Below are 26,972 nucleotides of genomic sequence, written 5' to 3' on the forward strand. Positions count from 1 at the left end.
GGAGAAATTAGTTTAATTTATTGAGGCCTTTAGTGGCTTTATGATGATCAGTTTTTTCATTTTCTCAGCCGAATTCAAATAGCCAATCTGTTTACTATACACCCCACTCCATCTCCATACCACCATTTTTCCCGCCATGATGCGCTCCAATGGATTGGCAAACTGCTAAAAATATTACGAATTTATAGTTACACCAGCAGAGACAGAAAGACAGAGAAAAGGGGGAAAAACTTGGACAAGTAGAGTGAGACATTCCCGCATAGCTGAGACACATGAATGGGAAGGAGAAAAAGCGCAAGTGGAAATATGCAAATTGTTTATGTAAACAGAGGAAGCTCCAAGGCAAGGCCGCAAGTAGGAAATGCCCGGAAAACGAACGGGTGGCATCGACATAGACATCGGTCATGCATGAGTGGGTGGCCAGCGAGGTCTTTGACCCAGCGATCCGCAGACTAAAAGGGTATTTCCAGGGTGAAACCATGTCCAACTCACAGCAGGATAACGACCGAAGGATGATACCAACTGCACTGCAGATCAAAGGTTAACAGCAACTAATAACTTGAAGCTACACAAATTGTCAGCAGCAAATTTGAATGCTATTTCATGGCCTGTCAATCAATTTGGGAGAAATCGAGGGAAACAAGCAGTGAAGCCCATGATTTTTTTGGCAGCTAGGGAAAATGCTTTTCTTTTTTTTTTGACACAGTTTCCCCATTCTGTGTGAGCATTTTCGTTTGTGCGACTCCGTTTTCGCCACCTCGGTTGAAAGGTTAACATAATATTTTTTGATTGCATTTCAATTTCTGCACATTGGCCATAAATCTTGCGCAAGTGGTAAAAATTAAAAGTCATAAATTACGGTAGAAGACAAACCGCAATTCCCATTCCGATACCCAGTCCCCCGTCTCCGACAATTTCAACTGCTGCGACTGTTAAATTGCAATTGCAACTGCAATTGCCATTGCAACTTTCAATGCAAGCGGCGTCGCCGGGGCAATAAAATTCAATTTTTTGGCCACTTTAATTACGCCGATCCGTAAATAGAGTCAAAGTTTACCAAAAAGAGCTGACAGCGGATGACAACCGACCAGTTGGCCCAGTGGGTGGCAAACGACTTTTTAATTGAAATTACATGGCGAGCGAGCGATTCCCTGCAGGAATTTTTAAAGCAACCGCGCAGAAGGATGGAATCTCATTTGGCAACAAAGTGAATTGAATTAAAAGCATAAGCGTTATTTGAAATTATAAAGCCAATCAATAGATGCCAATCAATGGCATATAAAGAAATACCTCTATATAATTTAATATTTTTGAAACCTAGAAAAATGTGGAGAATCGAGTTCCCAGTTCTACTTCTCATGTTCTTCCCTCTCGAATAACAAATGTTACACATGTCAGCTGCTCCAAACAAGATAATTCAGATTCTCCCTTTTATGTGGGTAGAGCTTTCAGTGCTGCGTGTTTTTGGAGATCGGCGAGATGGGCTTAATTATTTTTTAAATGATTTCCCAACATTTCGGTGTACCCACAATGTTGTGTGTTTTTCCAGCCCACAGACGAACTCAAGGGAATACGAACACATGTAAGGCAAGCTTGGAGAACCAAGACCCCGATCCAAGACCCAGACCCCGACCAAGCCTAAATCTATTGTTCGGAGAGTAATGACGCCCCCACAGAATGGGAAATGGTTACCCGGGTTGCGAAGGCACAAATTAATCTCTGCCTTTTCCGAACTCCTAGTTGCGTTTGAAGTGATAACAGGCATAATAAAGTTTTCAACACTCTATGGGGATCGATGGGGACTGGGAGCTGACTATCTGCCCACAGATGCGAGTACAACATGCAACATTCGAGGATGGGATGGCCACCGAACCATACTATACCATCCCATTCGAAATCCAATCGCAGCAATTCCATTCCATGACGTTGTCATTTGGGATTGCGTGACGATGGCGCATTTCTCGCAAGGAATCAAATTGAATCTTCGTTTTGGGTGCTTGAATTCAAATTGATGATTTTGATGGTTTTATAAATGTGTGGAAAACGTTTTGGCTTTCGAATGAGAGAAATCTGCGCTTAATTTAAGAGCTTTACTGTCTTACATAACGGAAGGAGCCCTAAACTTTGATCAACCTTTTGCCGGCAATCCTCGGCTGCAACTACAAATTACGAGTATTGTACACTTTTTTTTTTTGAGCAGCTCATAAATTAAAGTTGCGCCTGAACCGCACCCGTCCATCAATTTTTATTTGCGCCTTCAACTTGAGATGTTCAATTTTTCGGGGCTTGTCTGCCGGAAAACTGATATTGTTGCGCAGATAATTCGAGGATGGGACGTCGTTGTCTGTTTGGCAATTCAAGAGCATCGCGATTAGACAATATAAATACAAAGTAAAAGGAGAGGTTGGGGCATTATGGAGATGATGTGCAGGCAGGAGAAAGTCTGAAACTAGAACCAAGGTGTGCATCTCTAGGTTTTTGGGTAGAAACAAGCGGATGCCGCCCCCACAGTTTCGGAGTAGTAAATAAATGAATTCCCCTTCTAAAGCCTCCACTCGAAATGATGAGTTGCCACCCACCTAATGTTGGCAACTTTCCCATACCCATACCCGTTTCAAATACATTTTTAATTACCCGAAACTCTGGTGTCCGGGTTTATTTAAGTTGTTGTTAAATACTGTTTACCAATTTTCCCAGTTTATTAAATTAACCGGAAAGCTCTTGAAACAAAAAAAAAAAAAATTATGGAAGACAATGAAAAAAGAGTTTCAATTACCAAACTACAAGACTGAGAAACAGGTGGTTAAAGCTCGACTCTCCCGTTGAGCTTGCTCATTTGACAGGATAGCAATTTTCACAGCCCCCGACCCCTTTTCCCAGCCACGCCCACATTTACAATGGCGCGTGAAAATTTTATTGCGATTGTTGTTAAGATAATTTTCGGTGCACCAGCAGCCCGAATCTCATTTCCGACCGGCTCCGATCTGGTCACGTTCGCGGGATTCTGCCTGGGAAATCGAAAAATCAGGTAAATGACACCCATGGCGTTCCGCGCCGGAAGAGATTGCTCTCGGAGATCCTTCATCGGTTTCCTCATTACGGAAAATTACCCTGGGCCCAGAAAGATCGTTACTCGCACCAAATCCAGTAGCTCCAACTGAACTATAATCTACACTTTGCACAGAAATTGGGTTGGAAATTGGATTCGGTGTGGTAATCATGGCAAATGGGGGTTCCAGAGCAAATCGTTCTTGTTAGTGGACTCCAGAATGACGGAGGATTGGGTGTGTTTTACACCTCTAATTCGCGGCAAGGCCAAATGTCAGTTTTCATTGGCAAAGACCTGCAATTTTTAGGGCTTCTCATAGAGGAACGCCTTCAAGATAGCTTGAGCTGCCAGCCATTTCTTTCACCAAAGTTGGCTGGTCGCAACGGCTTGCATTCAAATCCCATTCCAAAAAATTGTAGTCTGCAATTTAATTTTCTCACTAAAAGTCTCTTATTAAACTTGTAGCACTATAAATAGTTCTCACAATATTGTGCTCCTTTTTCAACCACAAAATATCTGGCCTTTCAGTGTTCCCAAAGATTGTTTTCACACTCGGGCTAAATGAAAATGCTTTTCAACTTTGCGTTTCCGCATGCACTTTTTCGCACAAATATTTCAAGTGGAAATGCGTGGTGAGAGGGCGGAGCCACATGCCGCAGAAAATCGCGCGTGAACTGTTCACTTTTTTCACTTGGCATAGATGATTTCCGGGCTTTTCTTTATAGACCTCCCTCAATTATGCAAACGAATTTGTGGAAATTGAGGGGAATTAAGGTGAGGCAAACTCATCATTTAGTTTGAGCAGTTTTTGGGCTTCCTTTAAGACAAGTACGTCTCCTCTTTGCATAATTAGGTATAAGAAAAGAGGAAGCTCTAATAGAAGGCTTAAGGATTGAAGGTTCCTTGGTTCAGGGCTTGCATACGGTCAAAACAAAGTCTAATTGAAATATGGTGAAAGCCAATTGCCAGTGTCTTCTTCATCAGCTATACAGTATATGGTGGCTTTAAGGGGCTTTGGCGTTCGGAAAGACCTCCAGAGTGGGAGGTGTCGACAGGGGTTAACCGAATTAATTTCCCATTCAGTCACCGCTTAGAGAGATGCCCCGAGCAGATAATCGAAACCCCAGAGTCCGCGAAGCGAAGAAACACTTTTGCATGACTTTTACTTGGTCTCCAAACGCAAACAGTGGATTTGTGTACCCTATTTTAAGTAGAGGATGAGTCTGATTTTTTAGATAAATAATATATTGGCTCATAAACCTTAGTTTGATCACAGTCATATTTTGATAAGGTATATCAACCACTCTTTGTTAGTCAATTGCATAGTTTAAATAACCTCGATCGCAGGGTATTTAACTTTTCGATCTCAGCCGCGTGGAATTTCTTTGCAGTTGCGATTTCTGGTTTGTCTTGGCTCAATTTGGTGATGCGGCGGGGTTATCAAAGCCCCAACATCTTCCAAAAATGCAAAAGTAATGTTATGCTTGGGGGCGGATCCGAGGGGTATTTTCCAGCTTTTCAGTTGCCTGGTGTTGACTTTTCTTTAATGGCTTCCGTTGAACTTGGGGAGGTCTCCAGCCATCCAGTCACCGCGGCATCGGAAAGCAAATGCAGCCACTGCAGCAGCTCAGCACAAAGAAAAAACAGCTGGGGGAAAAACTTTGGCCGCCGGCGAAGGTCACGAACGTCAAGTGCGTTTTTCATGCAGGCGTGGCTGGGCGGAAAAGGGGAGGCAGAGACTTTCGGGGGATCCCCGGGGCACGTGACTTTTTTGGTCAGGTGGGTAATTAAGCGAAAGAGCCAAACATTTGGTCAACGCCGAAGGCGGCAATGAACTTTTGCCCGCCACTCACATAAAATGCATTACTGATAAGTTGCATCACTTGGTGACGGAACGAATTTCCACAGCTCTTCTGCTCTCTCGATTGGTTTTCCAGCGTTTTCCTGCACCAACTAAATGCTAGGAAGGGAGAAACTCCAATTTCAGAACAACAGCAACAATAAAAAAACGCATAAAGGGAAATTGTTTTCTGTGTTTATGGATGGAAAAACTATGTAGTTATTGTCGGTGGTGCAAAGTGCAGGCAGGTGGTTCTAGGGGGAACGGAGCTCGGATACGGAGCGCAAGTGAAAACCCGGTGAATTGGAACGAAAGCATTTCGTGAAGGAGAAACGAAGGCGGTCTGTGGTCGTACTTCTAGTTCTGGCTCTGGCCAACTGAAAATGGGTAATGGAATGGAAATGGTAATTGCAGCGGGTTTCGAGCATGATAATAAGTGTAGCATGTGCTGGAGATTGTTTTGGGCGGATCCTAGCCGGTGAATTGAGAGCGGAAAATGGGGTGCTTAGTTCAAAATTTGGTTATTATTCTATGTTGTGATCAGAGCACAAATGATTCCCTTCCTTGTGGAACACGTTCCAACATCAATCACTCTTTTGTTACCTGTCAGCACAAGTTGCCGTTTTCGGAAAGCATTTCATAATTAAAAATCTAATATTTGGTGGTGTGTTGCTTTGGTCAATAAATCAATATATCGAGTAGCTAACTACTGACATTTATCCTAATACCACTTGTTCAGACCTCTCAGATCTTCTCGTAGCTAATAATTCCTTCTTCGCATTATCTTCGCTCCTCCTCGTTTTAGTTTCACCCCTGGGAATCCCAGCTGCATGAATCCTCCCTCTAGTAGCAGCTGTTTCATCCGTTCATTCCCCCATTAGACAATACGAATTTATTATTTGGTTGTTTTAGCTGAGACAAATCAACGCATTGCAACTCGAATTACAGCATGAATTTCACGGCTGAGGGCGGAAGATCTAGTGGGAACCCGCTTTATGGATGTCATTACGCTGCTACGGTAAGTGTGACCACACAAAACACAACTGACACAAAAACTGGGTTAATTAGTATTGCCTCATACCTCATAGCAAGTACTAAACCGGCACAGACCCTAGCCAGATGATATCCGTAGTAGTCCAAATTAAACCCGTTTGCTCTTCACTCCGTTCCGCTCCACAGTTGCAAGTTGCTTTAGTTTCCGGTCGAATTTTGGTTTTTTATTATTACTATTATTTTTTTTATTGTTTTGAGTTGAACTTTAATTTGAATTAGTTTGACGAGGGAAAACTAAGCTGCCTTAAGTGCCCAACTGTCCCATACCTTATCGGCTGTATTTGCCACCCTCGATCTCATTTCCCTACTTCCTCCTCACTGACCTGACACGCCATATTTCATGACCATAATGAGGCGGTATCCCTTCAGAAAATACGTGGCTTATGTGACCAAATGCAGGTGCCGTTTGTTCTGCGATGCAGAAATTTTAATGATCCACTTAATTTGATTTCCACCACGGTTATAATGACCGCTTATATTTGCTTTTATTTATATTGATTTTCTGATAGCGCACTACATTGTGTAGATAAACAAATGCAATCAAAGTTGATAAAAATACAAACAAGATGAGGAATCGATGTTTATATGAATTTATATGAATCATGCCGGGGAATTAGCCAGGACGGAGATAAAAAACGAGCTCAAATGGCACAAAACCAAGAAGAATATTCGAGATCACATCAGTAGGCAAAGACCCTTAGTACATTTTTGACACGAACTTGACAGTGATATTTTAGTTATGTGTATCAGTCGAGGTAGAGCTACCATGAGATAATAATTACGTGATCTACATCCTCTGAAAGGCGACAGTGATCGGCGAGAATCATGACTGACGCGAGCTACTTTAACTTTTGGATGCCAGAAGGGAGTCGCTTTAGGGCTGGACTACCTCCCGACAATTAATGCCTCAAAACTTGACTTGGCAAAACTGGAACAATCTCTCCTCGGGTAACCCCCAACCCCCGCTTCGCTTCTTTTGAAGCCGTGCCGCAATTTGCAAATGAAGTAAACGGAAAGAGAAAAAACAAAGAGCGTCTCTTGCAACGGTATAATTAAGTTGGCCTCATCAGCCATTTACGGCTTTTGGTCTACAGAGGCAGAAACAAACGATCGCGTTTTGTGGCACAGACCCTCAGTTTTTGCCTTCCTCTGTTTTATGCTGTTTTGCAAGCGGAATTGGGATCTTGGAACTTTCCACCGCAAGACACAGCCCCAAAAGCACGGAAAAACTGTTCTTGGTCTTAACGAAATTGGTTTGTTTATGGCCATAATGCGGCCGGCCATTGTTTGTCTAATTAGATTTTGAAAGCAAAGGCACGAAAATCGAGTCCCAGCAGTCCAATTCGAACAGTTATGACAGATCGCTCTTGCGCTTGTGCAACCCGACCGACTATATACATATATCTCGATCTCGCTTTGTCGGCAAATACCCACCGATTTTCCCCCGCCAATCACATAATGCTCGAAAATTCGGGCTTTGCATCGATAACCATTTAAGAGCCGCAGCAGCAGCAGCAGCGCTGCGCTGGAAAAACGAAATTGTTTTCTTGGAATTTTTCTATTCGCGTTTTTGCGGTTTGACCAACAAAAGGCTTGGCCCGGCCGAGACAATTAAGCCAAACGAAATACTTACGAGTGTAAGTATACTTGGACTTTGGCTTACCTGCAACGAGAGAAAATTTCAAAGAATTTTATTAGTTGACTTTTCTTTTCTTGTCGGAAGGTCATTAAAATTAGTGCGCTTTTGAACTTTGCTACACACTTCGAAGCAGCTGAAGAGTCGTAAACTCTGAATAAGTAGGAGAAGAACAAACTTAAAAGGGGCCATAAGAGTTCCGAAGTCGGCGACAAAGTTGAGTGAAATTTTACGATGTCACTGGCGCAGTTAATGGGGCCTAGTTTTATATTAGTTTAATTAGTGTTTGAGTCTAGGGCAAATAAACAACTAATTTGATGATGATGTGATAGAAAGAGAGTGGAGCCAAGTAAAACTTTGAGGCAAGATACCATCCAACGCCCACAAATGTGGTTACCATATTACTATGATTTAAGACAACCCATTTTATGTGTGATATCTTCGTTTTAAATCGCACAGCAAAACCCTTAACCCCTTTTTGATAAACCGGATTGAAACTCGTCAAACTAATTGTGTATTACTTTAAGAAACAATTAACCAAACGAAAGTTTTTGTTTCAGGGTATTAAATCGTCGCAATCCACAATTACATAGCTAATAAATGGAGTTTACAGCTGGTTTGGCGTCAGCATACAATTTCCAATTTATGTTGACCACATGAATAATTGAAAATCGTCTTAACAAGGTCACACAGAGAAGAAGCGCAATAAAGTTTACTTAATTGAACCTGCTGAGACATTTGCCTTACACTTTTCACTTTCATTTTGAGTTATTTGCCCCGCGTGGAGCAACCCAAAAACCATTTCATTTTGGCCATCAAAAGTGCCGCGATTAGACCAACACACACTCACACCTGCGCACACACAGTAGCTTTGATTGACGCTTTTATGGCAGCTCCGACTATCCGACTGTATTGCACTGCATCCAGCGCAACAATGCAGTTTTCTCCATTAAATAGTTGTAAAAGTAAATATTATCACACGGCGGCAGGAAAAGTTGAAGTCTTTGTCTCGCAAAATGTTTATTAAAATTTCAATTTCGACCGAAAATTGCTGGTGATTTGAATGCAGCGATACCAATGACTCCAAGTTGCTCTATAATTTTAACAACGTATCTGCAGCTTAGCGCAGATACAAATGCATCTGCGACTGGCCACTGGGGCGAAAATCCACTTAGGTAACACCAAATACGTCTCTAAATATACCGTTTATATGGCAGCTTTTACGAGCAATTAAAAGCCAAGTCCTGAAACTAAAAATCGCCAGCCTCTGGAAAGGGGAAGCCAAACAAGAGCCCCCAGCCAACTTGTTGCCTTCCCTGTCCGCAGTTAGCATTTGATATCGATGATGTCTTTGTTTCATTTACGAGCCCAGAGAAATTATGCAAAATTCAGCTCGCAGCAGGGGACGGAGCCCCAGCTCCGGACTCGAAGCCCCAAGATCCCCGAGCCTCCAGCGAAGCCAAGAAAAGCCAGCCAAGGAGATCGCAGGCCGCAGATTTTTGCGGTTTGAAAAGGCGTGGAAATATGTGGGGGCTCCCGGGAGAAGGATTGCAGAAAAACAAGAAAAGAAACTTGCGACACAAAGATATCTTCATACGTGGATCAAACATCTGTATATGTGAGATGAATTCATAAGGACGCTGCGGTTCAGCATTGTTGAAAATATAGTTCAAAATAAATTGAAGTTAATAAGGATATGTACCAGTGTCGTACCATAATATTAGCAAGCTATTTTCTTAAACTGCATTCGCGATAACTCGAAAATTACGAAATTGTCTCCTTCATGAAACAGCTTTAATGCGATAACTGGCTGCTGATTTTCATTCATAAATCACTTTCCTTGGCAGTTTTGATCGAAAATTGCCCAAATCCGGTTACACTCAAAATATTTCATAAAAATATGAATATGAAAATATTCAAGATTTCATTTACTTATGAAACGCACTGTCTATGCGGCAAAATGTCTACCTCCACAGATGTCTATAATCAAGGGAGTATAAGGTATCAATTACAGTTCAGGCTTACTGCAAAAAACCAACGCAGCGCAGACATACATATAAGATGAACCTTCGAGCCACGGATATTTATATAAAACTTACAACCCTTGCTTCCCGGACTTGTACGATTTGTTATCTCCGAACAACTTCACATCGGCTGAATTGCGGTGCACATTTTTTGTGTTTTTCACCAAAAAACGAAAGTGTTTTCGATGCCAATTGGTGGCAAGTGCAACCTCGTATGCGTGATAAACCAATTAAGTGCAGTCCAAGCTCCGAAAAAGTGAAATTTTCGGTATCTTTCGCTAAAGACAAGGCAGAGGTCAAATCCCATGGCATACAGCATCATCCGACGTGCGGGAGATCATAAAAGTGTTGGGACTGTTTCGAACGATCGGGCTAATGGATTGGTTTTTGTTTGGGGTCCGGTTTGTTTTGACAATTGCTATAGAAATGTCAGTCAAATGTTTGAGATTCTCGAAGGTAAATATTTATATATAGATAGGATGTGAAAGAGCTTTCTAATGCCTATTCTGAATGCTTTTCATCTTTCAAATGCTTACTCTTAAGAAAAACCAAACTGTTTGAGCTTCAGTTCCATTTCTCATGTAGCACACTTTGTAGAGCAACTTAACTTCTGTCTGGGGTCCAATCTCTTTAAGGTTCTTTAAGTAATATTACTCTATTTGCAGATCTCAATCAATCAAGCACGAATGGCGACAGCCCGGCAGACAGACAAAGCCAGGTAAACATTAATTGAGTCATTAAGTGCAAACAAGGCGAGGCGTAACTGATTAGATAAAATTGTAAAGCATTTGAAACGGTTATTAAAAGAATAAATAATGAAGCCAAGAGTGGAAATGATACAGAGAGGAGTTACGACTAATCAAGATCTACAAGAAACTAAAAGAAGCTATATAAAGTAACTTCAAAAACAATTACATATATCTTACTCGACAAAACACTTTTCGTAAATCACTCATTTCGTACAACTTCTGTGAAACCCAATCTTTCAATCTGCGGCTCAATCATCGTGCATTCCATTTGATGGTCACCCTTCTAGAACCCAACTCCATGCGGCGTAATTCACAATTAATTGAATTATAGACCATACTCAACTCAACTCGAATCGACTCAACTCCAATTCCGAGAACCGAGCGATTATTCTATAAAACGAAGGCTAAGCTCCGTTCAAGTCCCTCACTTCATTTTCGGAGTGGTTCGAGCTTTGCGTGTTTTGTCAGACGCAATATAACGGAAATGTTTGTCTATCCCCTCGTCGATTTCCTCAACTTGCCCCCAGAAATCGTCTCGGATTCACCAGAAAATGATGTAAGCCCGACTGAAGAACGGGCCCGGCCCCAGAAGAAGGGGCTTGGCCCCGTCTCGCCTCCGTAATGGAGTGGAAGTCACTTTATTATTACAACATTTTCCATTTCGCCTCGCTAAAATAATAATTCGCGCTTCATTTTTTACAACACACCAACCAACGAACGACACAACGAAGCGTCGACCAATGGAGAAGCCATTGACCCCGAGGTTCGCTTAGAATGGAATGGGTTGGGATGGGATGGGATGGCCAGGCTAAAGCCTCAGTCCCCATGCCAAAGCACTCCCCAAACTCCTCTTTGATCCGGCTCTGAGCTGAACGGCAACCAGACTTACAATTGAGGCTAAAAGAATTGGGGCTTATCTTCGAATCTGTAGATTTTACTTCAAATAAAGAAAACAACCATGCTGAATCTTCAAATGTTAAATCTTGGTAACCTGATCTACGACCTTGAGCTCAAAAATTGAATGCATATGCCCGATCTGTGATTAAATCATACCGATTAAGCCAATTATTTGTCTGTCCACCTTTGGTTAGTTTATTTACCCTTGAATTCGATGAAAACCACACCAGATGGGCTTCTTTTCACAAATTTCTCGCAAAACCAAGGAAGACGCCCCTATTATACTGCCTCCTGCTGTGGCAATAAATCCAGAGCACACACCGTCACAAGAAGAACTGACCGGCACTTTTGCCTTGGCCTGGACTCCATTCCAAGGGCGGGGGAGGAGAGGTTCTCCAGGGAGGTGGTGCAGCCAAGTTGCAACGGAGACGGACGCCAAAGCAGGAGCCAGCTGCATTCAGCACGTTTCAGCTGTTTCTCTTGAATTGTCGTCGCTTCGCCTGCGAACGAACGCGATTTGGACGCACAGCGAAAAATACATTGATGATGATGCTGAAGAATTCGCGAGGACGTAATATAGTTACTCCTACACACAAAAAAATAATTGTATTTTCCTTTTTAATTATTAACATTAACATCAATAGGACTATGCTTTTTTTATTTGCCAACGTTAAATTGAATGACTAAACTTGCACAGTATTATAGATAAAAGTTGTTTTCGGTGCAACCAACTGAGCATGACAACCCACCAACAACCCCCCAGCGGAATCCCCTTCCCACCAACGACTTCACACTTGCAACATTGCAACATGTTAGAGTTCTCGGCATATTTCGTTTGGCAATCGAAACGCAAGACAAAACTAGTTTTCCTCCTTAGAAGTTACTAATTAGAGCCAAGAAAAACCCGCAAGACCAGGTGAAAATCGATTACAGATATCGAGTGGCCAAGTGCCCATGGCAGCGTTTGGCGCACGAGTCGATTAATCGATAGTTAATGATGCAACACTGGTGCCTGATCATAGCCTAAAGTAGATGTCAAGCGATGATCATTAAGGATTTACCAACAGAAAAAATCGTTTTAGGGCTCAGGTAAATCGAATAGCAAGCGATTAATCACTCAGCAGAAGATTAATGGGCATTAAGCTGAAGAACTTTGTAGGCAAAGCTAAACAAACAGAGACTAGGAGATCGACTAAAACGTGACATTATTAATAGTGCACAAAGAAATCGTTATCTTTGAAAACCTAAATGACCTTTATATAGGTATTACTAAAAAGTTCGATTAAACTGATGGAGCCGTCCTTTGAGATATAATGATCTACAATTCTCTATCCAAGTTAACCTTTTTCTAACCTTTCACGTCCTATCCATGGAACCTGCGAGTGTAGTTAGGGTAAGCCACGGAAAGCAACAACGATCAGCAAAATCCACAAATGTTTTTCCAAATATATATAGAAAAAAGATCATTACCAAAATAATGAGACCATACCAAATTGTTGAACGCAAAAACCTAGATACCAAAATGAAATTACGTGCGGGCAGCGGTCGAATAAAAAGCAAAGGGGCGAGGTGGAAACCGATCTGTGGGGGCGTCAATTTGAATTGAAAGCACGAGCTCGATCTGGGAGAGATTGAACCGAGAGACTTACCCTTCCACTGCCGAATGCATTTCTTTCCACCAGACATATGATTATTAATTTGATTTGTAGCTTTTTGTGCAATTTCCTTCACTTTCCTACGAAGCAGAAAATGCCCGAAAAGAGTTTTCTTTTCGGCTCCGTGCCAGATTTCACTTTTCTTTTGTTTTTGTGATTGTTTTTTAGGAGGTGGATCGGTAATTTAATCCGGAATTTGTAAGCAATTTGCCCGAATGAGTTTCAATGTCAAAGTGTGGCTTGGTCGAACTCCTCCTCCTGCTGAGCATTGGAAGATGGGGAAAAGTTTGCGGCCATAACTCACACTGGGGAGCACACAGAAATAGTGAGAAAACCTTTTGTTATGGTAATGAGCAATGAGCAAACACTGCAATGGCCAAATAAGTCGGCTTGGGAAACTCGGCTCTGAAAAGAGTCCATAAACCAAAACTTATTAAGGCACAACAAGCTTCGAAAGCTGTAACTTGTCAGCCTTGCACAAATTTCATAAATCTCCCGGCTAGAGAACCCAGGAGTCCTCGTCTTTCTTCTGGCGACTGGTTTGCCTTGGTTTGGTCATAAAACTCGCAGATTCCTTGTGCCATTCTCCTCCGCTCTTTCGTTTGCCACTCGGACGCATCACTTCAAGGGAAAAAAGCATTTCAGCTTCTTTTCTTCTACTTTTCTCCCTTTTGAAGAAAAACTGGAAATGTTTTTCATTTCTGCAAATGACGGAAAAGTTCTTGCAGCTGGACACGTGTTGGGCACATGGTTCGACGTTCAGAGGATGAGAACGAGGATGAGGCAAATAAAAACTGTCATTACTATTTCGGTGGCAGGGGCAATGCAATTAAGCCAGCGGTGAAGGGTGCAGAGTGGGATAATACCTAGACGTACACGCATGATGATAATTGAAACTGTACACCCATGGGTCTTGTCTTATTTTAGTGGAAACTCAACTGAAAAACTTGCGGCTTGCGGGGGAAATCATTAAAATGAAGTATGACGTTGCGTAAGGAAATATTATACCTGCACAAGGTGTGCACTTGATTTCTTTATTAAAGAAAGTTGTTTGAAGATTTCTAAAGACAAACACCAAAGCTCCAAAGAAATTTATAGTTATCTCTCAAAACATGTGATCCAATGTCTAAATTCACTAATTTCTATTCTGCTGATTGTGATATTGTTAACGTCATAGTTAAAGGCTATTGCAATAAGATTAGATTAATGGTAAGAAATTAATTACAACTTTCTAATTTGGCTGCTCGATAATTTAAAGTACGCATGATGGTAATGAAAAGATTAAAGACAATCTTAAATCTACAGTTCTCGAAGTTGGATTCCTTTTCATAAAGTGGGTAGCTAAAGCACCTGTGGTGCCCTTTTGACACGAGGCCACGACGATCAAATCAAATCCAGCTGCTGGTGATCATTATTGGTCCAGGTCTTGAGCCCAAAAACCTTCTCAAGTGAGTCATAAAATTACTGAAACTCGAAAAAGATGCAGATATACAGAAGCCAGCATCTGCATCCCCGAGAACGTCCTTAAAACGGGTTTTTTTCGACCAAAAAGCTAAAACACGTTTTTGCCCAACTTAACGAAATCAATTCAGTGGACTGAGAACCGAGTGCTGAAAACAGAAAACAGACGCGAGGCACGAGTGTTTGTCTTTGGTCTGGAGAAGAGCCAGCCAAAAGTTCAATAAGAACAGAGACCGATAAACAGCAGCTGATAAAGACAAAAAGGTAGAGCACGAAAATTAGTAGAGGCCGGAAAACCGAACACATGAGTGAAGAATTTCTGGGCATGGAGATGGGGAAAGGGCAACAACTTGTGGCACGATGACAAGTTCTGAAATACAATTTTTCGGGTGAGAGATGGAAACCGTTAGCAATCACAGGGGTGGAGTGCTGAAGTGGTAATAAAATAATCGATGGATAGTTGGTGATAGATCCTGGCTGCAAAAGCAACCAACAAACACCTCCTGGCCATGGATCTCCCCTCTGTTGCAGGTTGAGGAACCATCAAATTAAATTGCCTCGGTTTGTTGTACCAATAATAACAATGGAACGCAGCCAACCCTCGTCGGAAACCAAAACACGCAATAGTCATCAGGAAGGAAGAGTCCCGTCCCGGACAAGCAGCTGCAAAATATTTCCAACTACAGCAGACTTTTGCTGGGGCGAAGCTTCACTGTGACTAGCATAAACCATTTATTTTTTGGGGTGATTTTGCCTGCAATGCAACAGGATGTTGCGAATTTTACAAATTCAACCTCAACAGCAACCACAGATGTTTAAGGTTCCTCTGAAATTGGGGAAGTTGTCCTTCCGAATAAAACATCCTCTGGTATCCCGTTCGGGGTTGAACCGTGGTCAATTGTTAGGTGTTAAGGGTTAAGCTGGGAATTGCTTTAACTTCATTTAAAAAACTTAAGGGGCGGCTAAATAACTGAAGCGATTATCGAATTACCGCGGGTTCAATTGCCAACATATGGTGTTAAAAAGGAATGAAATCAAAGCTTTAATTAAACTATTGTGTTCCTAACGGATTTGATTTATAGGACCAACTGTTTGAATTTTACATGAAATGGAAAGTTACTTAAGAAATTTAGTGCAGGTAATATCCTTCGGTATCTTTAAAGATCTTGCATGTATCTAATTAGTCTTTGCGAAAAACTATCGTGCCCAGTTTGTTAACATTAACATCCACTTTTATTATGAAATAAAACTTAGTTTTTTATGATGGAATCGACTGATTGCTCCATTTTTCTCTATTTACTCCGATCAACCTAACCTAGTGCGCATTCTTGCTCACTACTTTAGCATATTCCTCACATAATTAAGCACTTCCCCCGAAATCAACTCATGAAACCTACTTCATGAATACATACAATAGTATAAATTGGCCTCTTCTGGTTCTTTCATATATTTTGCCCCTACTTTTTCCTGTATTCAGCAAAAATGTTGTCCAAATTGCCGGCTAGCTTGAGACCCCGTACATAAGACTATATATCGTTGCGCGTCCGCTTTTTGTCACTTTTATAATTAAAATTGCTCACACATGATTTTCTATACAGATACAGATATGTAGAAGAGCAAAAACAGCGGGGCAAAAAGTAAGAAATAAAACAACTCACGACTCGAGCCAGTCGAGTCATTAGCAGTGGAGGCAAACTAACTCAGCAGAACTGAGAGCAAATAGTTCTTTAAATTTATTGCAGTAGTGGAAGACAGAACTGGCGTAATAAAAAGCTGCCAAATGCGCAGGAAACGCGCAGAAGAATTCAAATGGAATACAAAACAATAAGGAAAGAGCGATCTGGGATTTCGAGGAGGAAGTAAAGTATGAAGACATACCCGAGTGCTTTTGGGGATGGGTTAAATCCGAACCGAAGAGTATCCACGAGATGCACGACGAAGATGCAGGCACAGGCCACAGATGCCGATAAAGAGGAAGTGCCTCGGAGGCCGTAAATCAGAGATCCAAACCACAAGAGATGATGCTTTGATTCAGTAATGTGTCGGTATAATATTATTATCGTCCATATGTCGGCGAATCCTCTTTCCCTTCCTCTTTTCGGTATGTTTTTCGTACACTTTTGCGGCTGCTCGAGCATTCGGCCCTTCGGCAGGCAAAGTAGGTAGTTTTTACCTCTGGGTTCGAAACAGAGTGTTTTGCGCACTCACAGATACACGGACACTCAGATAAAGATACCCTCACACAGATACTCCGGAGTTGGGGTAGAAAACAAATACAAACACAAACACAGACGCAACGGAACGAGAATTCTGTACAAAAATGCAGGCGGCACTGGCTTGTGATATATCCCATATATATATACATATGCTTGTATGTGCACATAAAACACGCTGACTGACTGTTTGTTCTCACTGTTCGAGTGAGTTTCTTTGTGGAGTTTCTGGCGCAAACAAGGTCTTGAACAACATTTTAGGTATTCAGGAAAGTTCTCATAAATGCCGGCAGTTTTGCTTTCGAAACACTCAGTATATATCTCACTTTTGGCACTTGGTCGGTTTGAAGTCCATTTTGCGATGATCATAGATCATCGGATACAAAACTGAATTGCAACTACGCGTTGAGCGCGTTTTTTGTTTGTTGGTGGTTTGTTTTTGCCTATCTGCAATTTAAAACTCCCGGAACCGTTCCGATCCGAAAGTACTGTTCATTTGCGTGGACCGCTCGCGAGTTACTGAGTCGCTCGCTCACAGCGCAGATACATTTTGCTGCCGCCGACTTCGCCGCAGATAAATTCGCCGCCCCGACGCGTCAAGCAAGTTTGCGGCGACTTTGGTGGCAACATGTTGCCGCAACATTTTGAAATCCGTCCCAGGATTATTTAAGTTATTGTTACCACCAAAATTTTGAATTATTTACCAAATATATATATTTTTGAAAATTTCACTCTAGCTTAAAATAAAAATTAAAAACTAGAGACGATCTCTCAATGATTTTTATTGGGCAATAACCAAGCTGTCCTTACAACGCTATGTGGCAGAAATCCGCCAAAAATCAAGGAAATAGTTGGATAAGTGCCAGCAGCTACACCGTGTGTGTGTATTTCAACGTGGCTTTGTTTGTTCATATGTGGGTGCTAACTCAGTGGTTGGCACGGCAAGAATTTCGCAAATTAACAAAGAGGAAAAACACAGCAACAGGAAAATCCATAGGAAAACAGCCATATCGAACGCCACTTTCCCAGGACAGAGCAAAGGTCTTTGACATTGCCTTTATAGCGAGGTGTTAAAGGCAATTAGAATGTTGGTAAGAACGTTTTTAGCATTGGTATAAAGAAAGAGGCAACGGATGCTGATGAGCTCAACATCAAAACGCAACTAGCAAATCACAAGTTTTCATTTGGAATTCATTTATTTGAAAATACTTTTTTCAGACGGAAGAATTTTACAGATTATACCTGGTTCATCCACCCTACCCAAAGAGACGCACAATGAATGTCATCTCGACCACTAAAATCCCATATATTGCCCGTTTTTGCATAATCCGCACCACACCTTCAACTCCTCACTTCAACTTATTAATTATCTTCAACTATCAACTCGTCTATGATCGCAACAAATTAATCAAGTCCACGCATAAAAGTGCTTATGCAAGTTACCCTCCGAAATATATATGTATTTGCATGTCTCTATATATTTTTTCGAAAACTGATTAATCTACCTTGGCTGGGCGGCAATTTTTTAAGAGAAGGGCCAACGATATTTCGGTCTAGCCGCGGGCGGTGACAGCATGAAATGCGAAAATGTAAAATAAAGAAACTTGGCCGAGGGAAAATACACGAAAAGTAAAACATAATTTGATTTGACAAATGATGGATGCCAGCAAAAGGGGAAAAAAACAGCAGCAAAATCAAGAAGACGCCAGCGAAGAATCTCCCCGAGCGAAGCTTATACTGCCCAAACCGTAATCAAATTTATGTAAATTTCATAAAAAGCCCAATTATTAATAATGCCCTGTAAAACATTGCACAAAAACATTTCCTGGTCGTCTGTGAAACTTCAGACCTTAAGCACATTAATTTCCTATCGCGCTGGACGTGAAATAAAATGCGTAAAATTCGATTCAAGCCAAAAAAGAAAGACTAAGCCAAAGGGTTTACCTCGATTATCGCTGCACAGAAAGGGAAATCTCAATAAAACATTAATGTATTTTCGGCCATTTGTCAAAGTTGTGTCAGATGCGAGGCAAATTAACTGAAGATCGGTCTATCGGGGTCAGAAGAATTTATTTTGCATCACTATGGATGTTGAAGGAATATTGGGAAAAAGATTTCCAGATCAGTGTAGACTTTTAGAGAGAACCCAAAATTCGTTTCGCAACCCAGACAAAATGCTTAGTACCGATCTTCTATGTAAACTTATTAGCTTGAACGACCTGTCTTCTAAATTTATGGCATTTTCGTTTCGCAGTTCAAGTCTCTCATTTCCGCCCTTTCCCCCTCTCTCTCACACTCTCTCTTTCTCTCCCTCTCTCTTTTAATGGCTTCAACTTCCCTCACTTTCGATAGTTTTTATCACCGTCGCTCCCCCACAACTATCGTACTTGCTGTCCAGTAAGGCGGCGGGTTGTTAAGAAACTTGAAGGGCTTTGCATAATATTATTGACATCATCAAAGCGGTTTATGTGGACCTTTGGCCAAACTCCGGACAGACCTCCGCCCGAAGCTCTGTCACAGAGTCCCCAGATGTTTGCCTGATTTATGGTCGTGCTACTTACGTTGCAATATAAAATACATATATGTGGAGCTGCGCTTCACGAGCGATAAGCTGTGGGTAAAAGGCGGTTTGGACAATTTGCTTACCTGAAACGAGAAGAGCGGTGGAAAAAATGTTGAGAAAGATTTGTTTGATAGGGGAGTTGGCCATTCCGGATGCTAGAAAAGTATCTTCGGGATCGCAAATTCGCGATAATCTATCTGGGTCACTCAAGCGTTTGAGAGATTACGTTTTAAACGTAATTAATAAGTGGAGTGCGGATTTTATGGTAGATGGTGATATTCCCAAACTCTGGCGTTTCCCATTAAATCTGCATATCTGCATCTCGCTCGCTGCGCGTTTGATCCACTTTTCAGGCTTTTTGGTCTGGCCGAAAGCCGAATGTCGCCTCTTTCGTGGCCTTTGGTGCGCACAATTTATGCATTGTTGGCCAGGCCAAGAGCCACTGAGCCGAGAACAGCACACCAGCAGGAATCGAATCGAAACAGAAACAGAAGTAGAAGCCAGAAGCTTTCACAAATCGCAAACAGACGACGACGATGAAAACAGTTAAATAGTTGCGAGTTCATTGTTGCATGCACCGGACCCAATGGAGAGGCCAGTGCAGTAGCAGCGGCGAATGCAACACAAGGAGCAGCTAGCAGCGAGCAGCAGCCACCGTTTACCCACTCAACTGCCTAGAAAGGGGGAATCTCCTCCGGATTCCCCTGCTCATCCAACATTGGTTGTTCTACTGAACCGCCACATGAACTTTGCGTTCGTTATGAGCTGGAGCGGCGGTCGCAACTTCGAAGTGCAGGGAATGCGAATCGAGATGGGTGCGTGACACGATGATCATTCCAAATGTAAATATTCAAAGACCAGGATTCACATTTAATGTCTTTAAATAGACAAAACTAAAAGCAGCTTGGATATTATTTTTTAAGATACATATAGAGGTCGATTGGTCTCTTAAAAGCCGAATGTCATACCCAAACCAATCGAGCTGCCTTTTTAAATACATAACACAGTCTCTCAGCTTCATCAGTTCAGCGGAGTTCGTCGTTTGTCTTGCCGAAGCGCGGATATACAGTTAGAATAATGGTGATTGATAAATATTGTCTATGCACGACTTTCAGCATTTAATTGAAGTTTGAAGCGCAAGGTCCCGTGCTGCTGCCTGAGGTCCCCTTGCCACCGTTGCACCCATTTACCCATTTTCCCCGTTGCAACCCCATAGAGGTGGAAGTCTAATTGATGGCAGCATTTACAGTTTTGTCTGCTTTTGTCTCCCTGCCGTGAATTCGCTTTGGGTTCAACCGCAATACAGTTGCTTTCTCCACCCACACAGCCACTGAAAGTTATAGACTAGCAGAGAAGAAATGCCGCCCACTTGCAGGAGAGCGGCAGGAAACCCCTAGCATCTGCCACCAATTTTTATGTCTAATTGTCGAGATTTTTATGCTCGATTTTTATGAACCCCAGGAAAGCTGTTTTTTATTCGCAATTTAACGTAATTACAATCTCTTTGCAAATAGGCGACTAATGTTTCTCGAGCCACTCTCTCGATTCTCGGTTCACTTTCTTCTGACGCAGCCTCCTCGCAAGCGGACAATATAACTTAAATTTTCACTCATGATAACCAGAAAAGTGAATTGCCTCGGTATGCCCACTTGTCAGTTGGAAAATGAAAACATAGGCGAGATCACAAGGATATTGAAAATCCATTATAAGGCGAATTAAAGATACTCTTGAATCAAAGATAGATAGATAGTAGAAGTATAGTATTGCTCATTGGTTTTAAGGATTGGCCAACTCGCAATTAAAGTATGCGATTCGTTTTTATCAGAATTATAAAAAAAATTACTTAAATTTTCACAACATCTATTCCTTTGGGCACATACCCACGAAGAGTGCCTGCATTAAAGTATTCCCACAGATTTACGGACTCACTTTCCCCCTTCAAAAGATTGCAGGCAACTTCTGCCAAGTGTTCAGCTCCTTTTCAGAGCATCGCAATGGATCTTGGGGTAGCTGAGACTGTTCCGGTATTCAACTCGACAGCAACTTTCATGTTCTCGGCAGATGCGCGGCAAATGATAACACAAAATGCGTTTTCCATTTCGAGGCATAATTTCGAGGCGCGGGCAAAACCATTTTCCGCATTTTCTCGGCCAATTTTTGTTGCCTCTGCGTGCTGTTCACAACTTGGCGGCGAAAGGAACGAGCGATGGAAAGAAGTGCGGGGAGCAAAAAGAAAGAATCGAAGTAGTCAACTCCTGTTCAGCAGCAAACAAACAGCAAAGAGGCGGGAAAAACAATATTGTATTTTGCGGAAGGGGAAAGGTACGAGGACCCCGGGCTCCAGAAGTCTGCTGGAGCAATAAAAATAATAATCGAACTGCAGCCGCATTGCGTTGGCCGCAAAGTTATTGCCCATTGGCTCTGATCGATTGGGCCAACAAGGTGGGCAAGAGGGGCGATTTTAGCCAAGAGAAATGAGAGAAAACAGAAACTGGCGTTGGGTACCGATGGTAATTTGATAATTGGCAAAGCTTTCTGCTCGAGAGTTGCATAACATAGGGTTAAGAGTGGACCAGTTCAAATTACTAAAGCAGAGTGGATTGCTAAAGTCTAAAGTTTAATCATTAATCAAAGATCCATTCTTACACTGAAGTTTGGGTAAGTTAAAAGCTATGGCTTGACCGAGATTAAGACATCTCCAAGGAAACTTCTTCTTACGAACCGCAGCGATCCCTAAACCTATTTCGAGTTGACCCCAATTCCCAGACCTCTAATGGTTATTACGGTTAACCAGAGATTACCCAACCGACTAACCGACTAACATTTGCCACTTCATTGCCCTGCCACTTTCCGCCGAACGAGGAACGCCAAACCATAATCGGAGTGGGCCAAATCATTGCTCCCCATCTACCTTCGATGGGTAGAAGGCTCCTCCCCAACGATTATTACCCAATCCTAATCATATACATAAAACCGCTCAGTCTTGTGAACTCCTGAACCGGAATGTCTCACTAAGTCTACGAGAGTGGGATCTCTGGATCTGGGGTATATGAAAATCTCATTCGCACGCCAAATTGATTTCAATCAGCGAACAATAAAGCAATTTCCTTAGAATTTCACACTTCAATTCACCGACTGACTGACTGACTGGCTTGACCCAGTGCTCCACAATCGGTTGGCAATCTGGCAAACAATATGAATAGATAGATATACGGCTGGCCAAATCCCCCAAATCAGCCGCGAAGTTTGTACACTTCTTTGGCACCCATGCAGCTGACAATGAGTTGGGGGAAATCAAGGGGAGTAGGGGGTGAGCAGCTGCGCCTCCGCACACTTCTAGTATTGGACGTTGGACGACGCCCACCGGTGGCCTGGGCGATGATTTATGAGGCGGCTCCTCCATTTGCGGCTAAAGCTCACCCAAAGAGAAGTGAAAACTCCGCTTCAAGGGTGTGAAAAGTGGCAAATGAGTTGCTTGTTGTTTGCGCCAGCACAGAATCTTGGATAATGCAAAACAAAATGCCTGCAAATTGCAGACACGACCGGATCTGGAAGACCTGGCTCTGGAGAAGCCCCACTCCTTCCCCGCCAGCACTCAAGATTAATCGCCAGGGCTTTGAAGTGACGCCAAGTTTGGTGTCAAAAACTGCGGCAAACAAAAAGAGACTCAGGCGAACGAGCGGCGAGTGTTAATGAAGCACAATCTCTCACTGGAAAATAGTTTTATCTAGTTGATATATAGTTTGCTCATTAAAACATATACTATTGAAGTAGACTTCGAATTAGCTTTCGTTCTTATTTCCTAATCGACTACCCAGGAAATTCATTCGATTTTAGTCACATAATTTTTGGCAGTGCAGATATCCCAAAGTTTATCTGCAGTCTCAGTCGCGGACTCAGTTGGCTTCCCATGTGGGCCCACCCACGCATCTCTCTTCAGCGGCACTTTGCATTAAGCCAAGTCGAGTGTTGAAGTCGACTCTTATTTTATTTGCAGCTGCGGCTGTGATCGGGATACAGCCGAATAACGGCAGATCCCCCCATTATGTTGAGCCACCCACTCAAGCCAGGTGGAGTGGAAAGGATGAAACTCGAGATCATAAAGGAACCGTGGGGGAGATCGCTGCGGAGAGCTGGCCACTTGAACTTGCCCCTGGCTGAGGATGGATGGGGATTGATTACAAGCGGATCACAGCGGATCAGGATAAATGAGGTAAACATCATTAGATTGAGGTGAAAACTGGTCTTCGATCTTTGTTTGCCATAATGACGAATTGCTATTCTTTGTGGTGGCGGAGAGGCAAAGGAAGAAACGCTCGAAGATTAGAGTATCATTTGCATAAATCGATCCGATTGTCTTAGAGCCTCGGCGGATTTGCATTAATGATGAGATAGTCATAGTGGAGAAGAAAGGCAGAGAATCAAAGAAAAAGGCAAAGTCAAATTGCTAGTGACTTGAAAAAGCCTCTTCTGGGAATATTTAAGACTTTCTCTATATTTGATTATGGAGCGTAATTAAAGATATTCGTTTACCTGCGATTAGTTTGTATTTAACTATGCTGTCAATAAAATAAATGAAATCATTTACTTTAAGATGATCAGAATTTTAATAAGAACTTTCTGGTTTTTCAGCTCGGATTAAATTGACAACATCTCTTTTCGGGCTGACTATTCACAATTATAGCTTGACTCTTCCACTTGCATTTTCCACTCTAAGCAAAAGTCCACATCTCAAATATCCTTAGACCCTGGTAAGCCACTGACCCCCGCTGACGTTTAACGACTATTAACCCACGACAACCCTTAACACTTGGCACCTATCGCCCAGCGAAATCTTCACTCTTCCGCCTTTCGAGACCACCGGCTTTGATTTCTCAGAAGCCCCACAACCGGCGCTTTGCACATATTTCTTCTTAGTGCAACAACTTTAAACGGCAACTTACCAAAGTAAAGCAAAACTCAGATGAGGAAAACAGGGGGAGCAGAAAAAAGGAAAACTTTTACCACAAATCGGATTTCCTGCATCGATTTGTGGTCTTCGCACGCGCCTCGAACTGAAAACAAATGCATAAAGTAGATCATAGAGCAACGACTGCCTTTTAAAAGATCGCATCTCTTCGAAACGAGAGCGACCAGAATCCCAGCTCGATATATAAGAATCAAAGACAACGCACAACACGAATGCCAGAGATATTTCCCAAGGAAATAGAAGAGATTCTTGTGCTGGCCCCGCTTTTCCAAGAAGCCATCCAAAGCCAGAAGAAGGAAACATGTGCGAGGCTGACAAGTTTTTCCCTTATTTGCCATTTGTCGGCCGCGCCACAAGCATATGGATGACATCGACGTCAAGTCCAGTTTGCCAGGCCGGAGTGCTCTTAAAGAGTGTGTGGAGAAAGATTGGAAAATCAATCACATATTTGACTGAGAGATGGGGAGGAAAATTCGCTCAGGTTCTGGCAGTTTTACTCATTGGAAGTAAAATAAGTCATGAATGCTATTGAACTTTTCGAAAACTTTAATAGTTAGAAGCCATGATCTCAACTATGCTAGTCGTTCAACATCCATTAAAGGGCGAACTATTAAAGTCAAAAGCTGCCTGTAACTTATTCTATTTATGAGCCCATCTTAACTAGACAGCCCTGTTCTATTCAATGGTTACTGGGTGTGGAGAACAAGTTCCGCCCGAAGTCAACTCCTGATTCCAGCATTCCACCTCCTGACAACGTGCCAAAATAGCCCTGGAGGTTTCTATGGAAGGGCCCAACTCCAAACTAATTGCCTGGCCACGCCTTCAACTTCTTCACGAAATGGGGAAGGGGGATCTCATCAAGCGCCAATGCATATTCATAGTCATAACGAGATTTGAGGTCTGCCACGTTCACACAATCTTCCTCTTCTGCGCCGACTTGAGACACTCCTCATAACTGCACAATTACCTGATTATTTTAATTAGCCTAAAAATAAAATTGAAATAAAAAAGTTAAGCAAGTGCAGGAAAAAATTGAGGTGACAACACATAGGAAATGTCTAAATATACGAACAAAAGCTGGCGATAGCATAAATCACCGGTGAGGGGGAACGGGGAAACTGTAACTGCAAACAAGTTAATGAATGTATCTGCGGGATACATCTGCATGGAGAGAAAGACTCGACAAATAGAGTTGGCCGAAATGCAAAAGGCGGCTATAAAAAGCGTTAACAAGACAACAACAGCAATTGGCGAACAATAAAATACACTTAGCAGCCCGAAGAAGAATAACCACCAAATTGCTGTTAACAATTCTCGGAGAGCCCAGCCAGCTAAGTCAGCAAAGGCAAATACATTTTTCTGTCTGCCAAAAGTGGGTCAGCAAGAAAAGCCTTCCCCTTTCCATTTTATAGAAGTCTTCAATGCCAGCCGCAAGCATTTTCATCAGCCAACTCTGCGAACGCAAACTCTTTCTCTCGCGTGTTAGTTAGATTTTAACTACCGTTTAAGAAGAATCGTACGGCTACTCTCAACTCTTCGCAACTGAACTCCACTCCTCTCTGCGTCCATTAATCACCTTCAGTCAGTCCAAAGAGTCAATTCACCACCGAACAGCCTGCCAAATGTGTTCCACGCAACTGCTCAATCTCCGTATCTTTCGGGTGCCTGGAACGGGGCGCACATTTGGCTTTTATCACTCGATCCGCACCAAATAAACTACAAAGCCCAAACGCGAAAACAGAGGAAAACTTATTTGTGTGCCAGATTTTGGCGCATTTACGGCTTGCGTGAAGAACTCCCGATCGGACCAGACCGAAGAAAATTCTCTTCCAGCTCTTAATCGGTTGTTGGATGCAAAAACTTGGCGGGACATGCGGAAATAATCCGCACACACTGCGAATAAATCACAGAAGTTGTAAATTCATTTGATGTGCATTTGATTTGAAACAAGTAAGTCAAATAATATATCTTTTACAAACATAAACATTTTATTTATTCCGGTGCGATATCGATTGAGCTTTTACCAAAATTTATCCATGGTAGATGTGGTGTCCGTAGGTGGGAACAGCGTAGGACTTCAGCACAGGAACATGCTGGACCACTGGGACATGCTTCACCACCGGAACGTGCTGCACCACCGGAACATGCTTCACCACCGGAACAGATTTGACCACGGGCACCACGTGGGCCACAGGAACCACTCCGTAGGAGGGCTCAATGTAGCCAGGAGCAGCAAAAGCCATTGCAACCAGGGCGAAGATCACAGCGATCTAAGGAGATATTATGGTATAATCAATCCTAAGAGTTAACTATATTATTCCTTTCACTTACAATGCGGAACATTTTGGTATATGTTTAGTAATTTACAACTTGACTTGGAGATATTGTCACTTGGATACTTGTAGGACGACTGGTGATGCTGACCAATGGATCAGTTACTTTATATAGACAAAAATCACTTCCATAACGACTTCTAAACGGGCAAACGTGTTTGCCCATAATTCTTCTGTTTAATTGAGAGAATGGATTCAGTTGACCCAGATGTGCGTCATATAGGTCTTTTTTGTGGACGTGACCTTGGTTCTTGGTGATCATCACAAACGCGTGAAGACGATCGATATAATGACAATGGTCTTGGAAGTAAACAATAATAAGCACACGGATCTAAAAACAGCAAACAATTGAGGAGTCATTGAATGGGGATTATGTCCAAAGGTTAAGCAATAACGACCGATAACGGGAAGTTCGCCGGTGGAGATGAAACCAAATAGAATGCGCATTATTTGAAGAAGCCAAATTTAAGATAATTAAACTGGTTTGGCGCGTGGCGCTCGAACAGAAGTCATTTGGTGGCTATTTTCGG

General features: G+C 42.3%; 2 protein-coding genes across 3 annotated transcripts in view; both read right to left on the minus strand.

Annotated features, from left to right (window-relative positions):
* LOC6610186 overlaps positions 1–26,972 on the minus strand; it is a 104,726-nt gene that overhangs the window by 39,090 nt on the left and 38,664 nt on the right. The gene's annotated exons all lie outside the window — the stretch shown is intronic.
* On the minus strand, positions 26,075–26,540 carry LOC116801198. The gene is made up of 2 exons (XM_032719314.1): positions 26,441–26,540; positions 26,075–26,379 (listed from the first exon to the last, which is right to left on the minus strand). The coding sequence occupies exons 1-2, from the start codon at positions 26,450–26,452 to the stop codon at positions 26,140–26,142; spliced, it is 252 nt and encodes an 83-aa protein (XP_032575205.1). The 5' UTR covers positions 26,453–26,540; the 3' UTR covers positions 26,075–26,139.

This window comes from Drosophila sechellia, chromosome 3L (assembly GCF_004382195.2).
Source record: "Drosophila sechellia strain sech25 chromosome 3L, ASM438219v1, whole genome shotgun sequence".
In the NCBI taxonomy this organism is placed as follows: Eukaryota; Metazoa; Arthropoda; class Insecta; order Diptera; family Drosophilidae; genus Drosophila; species Drosophila sechellia.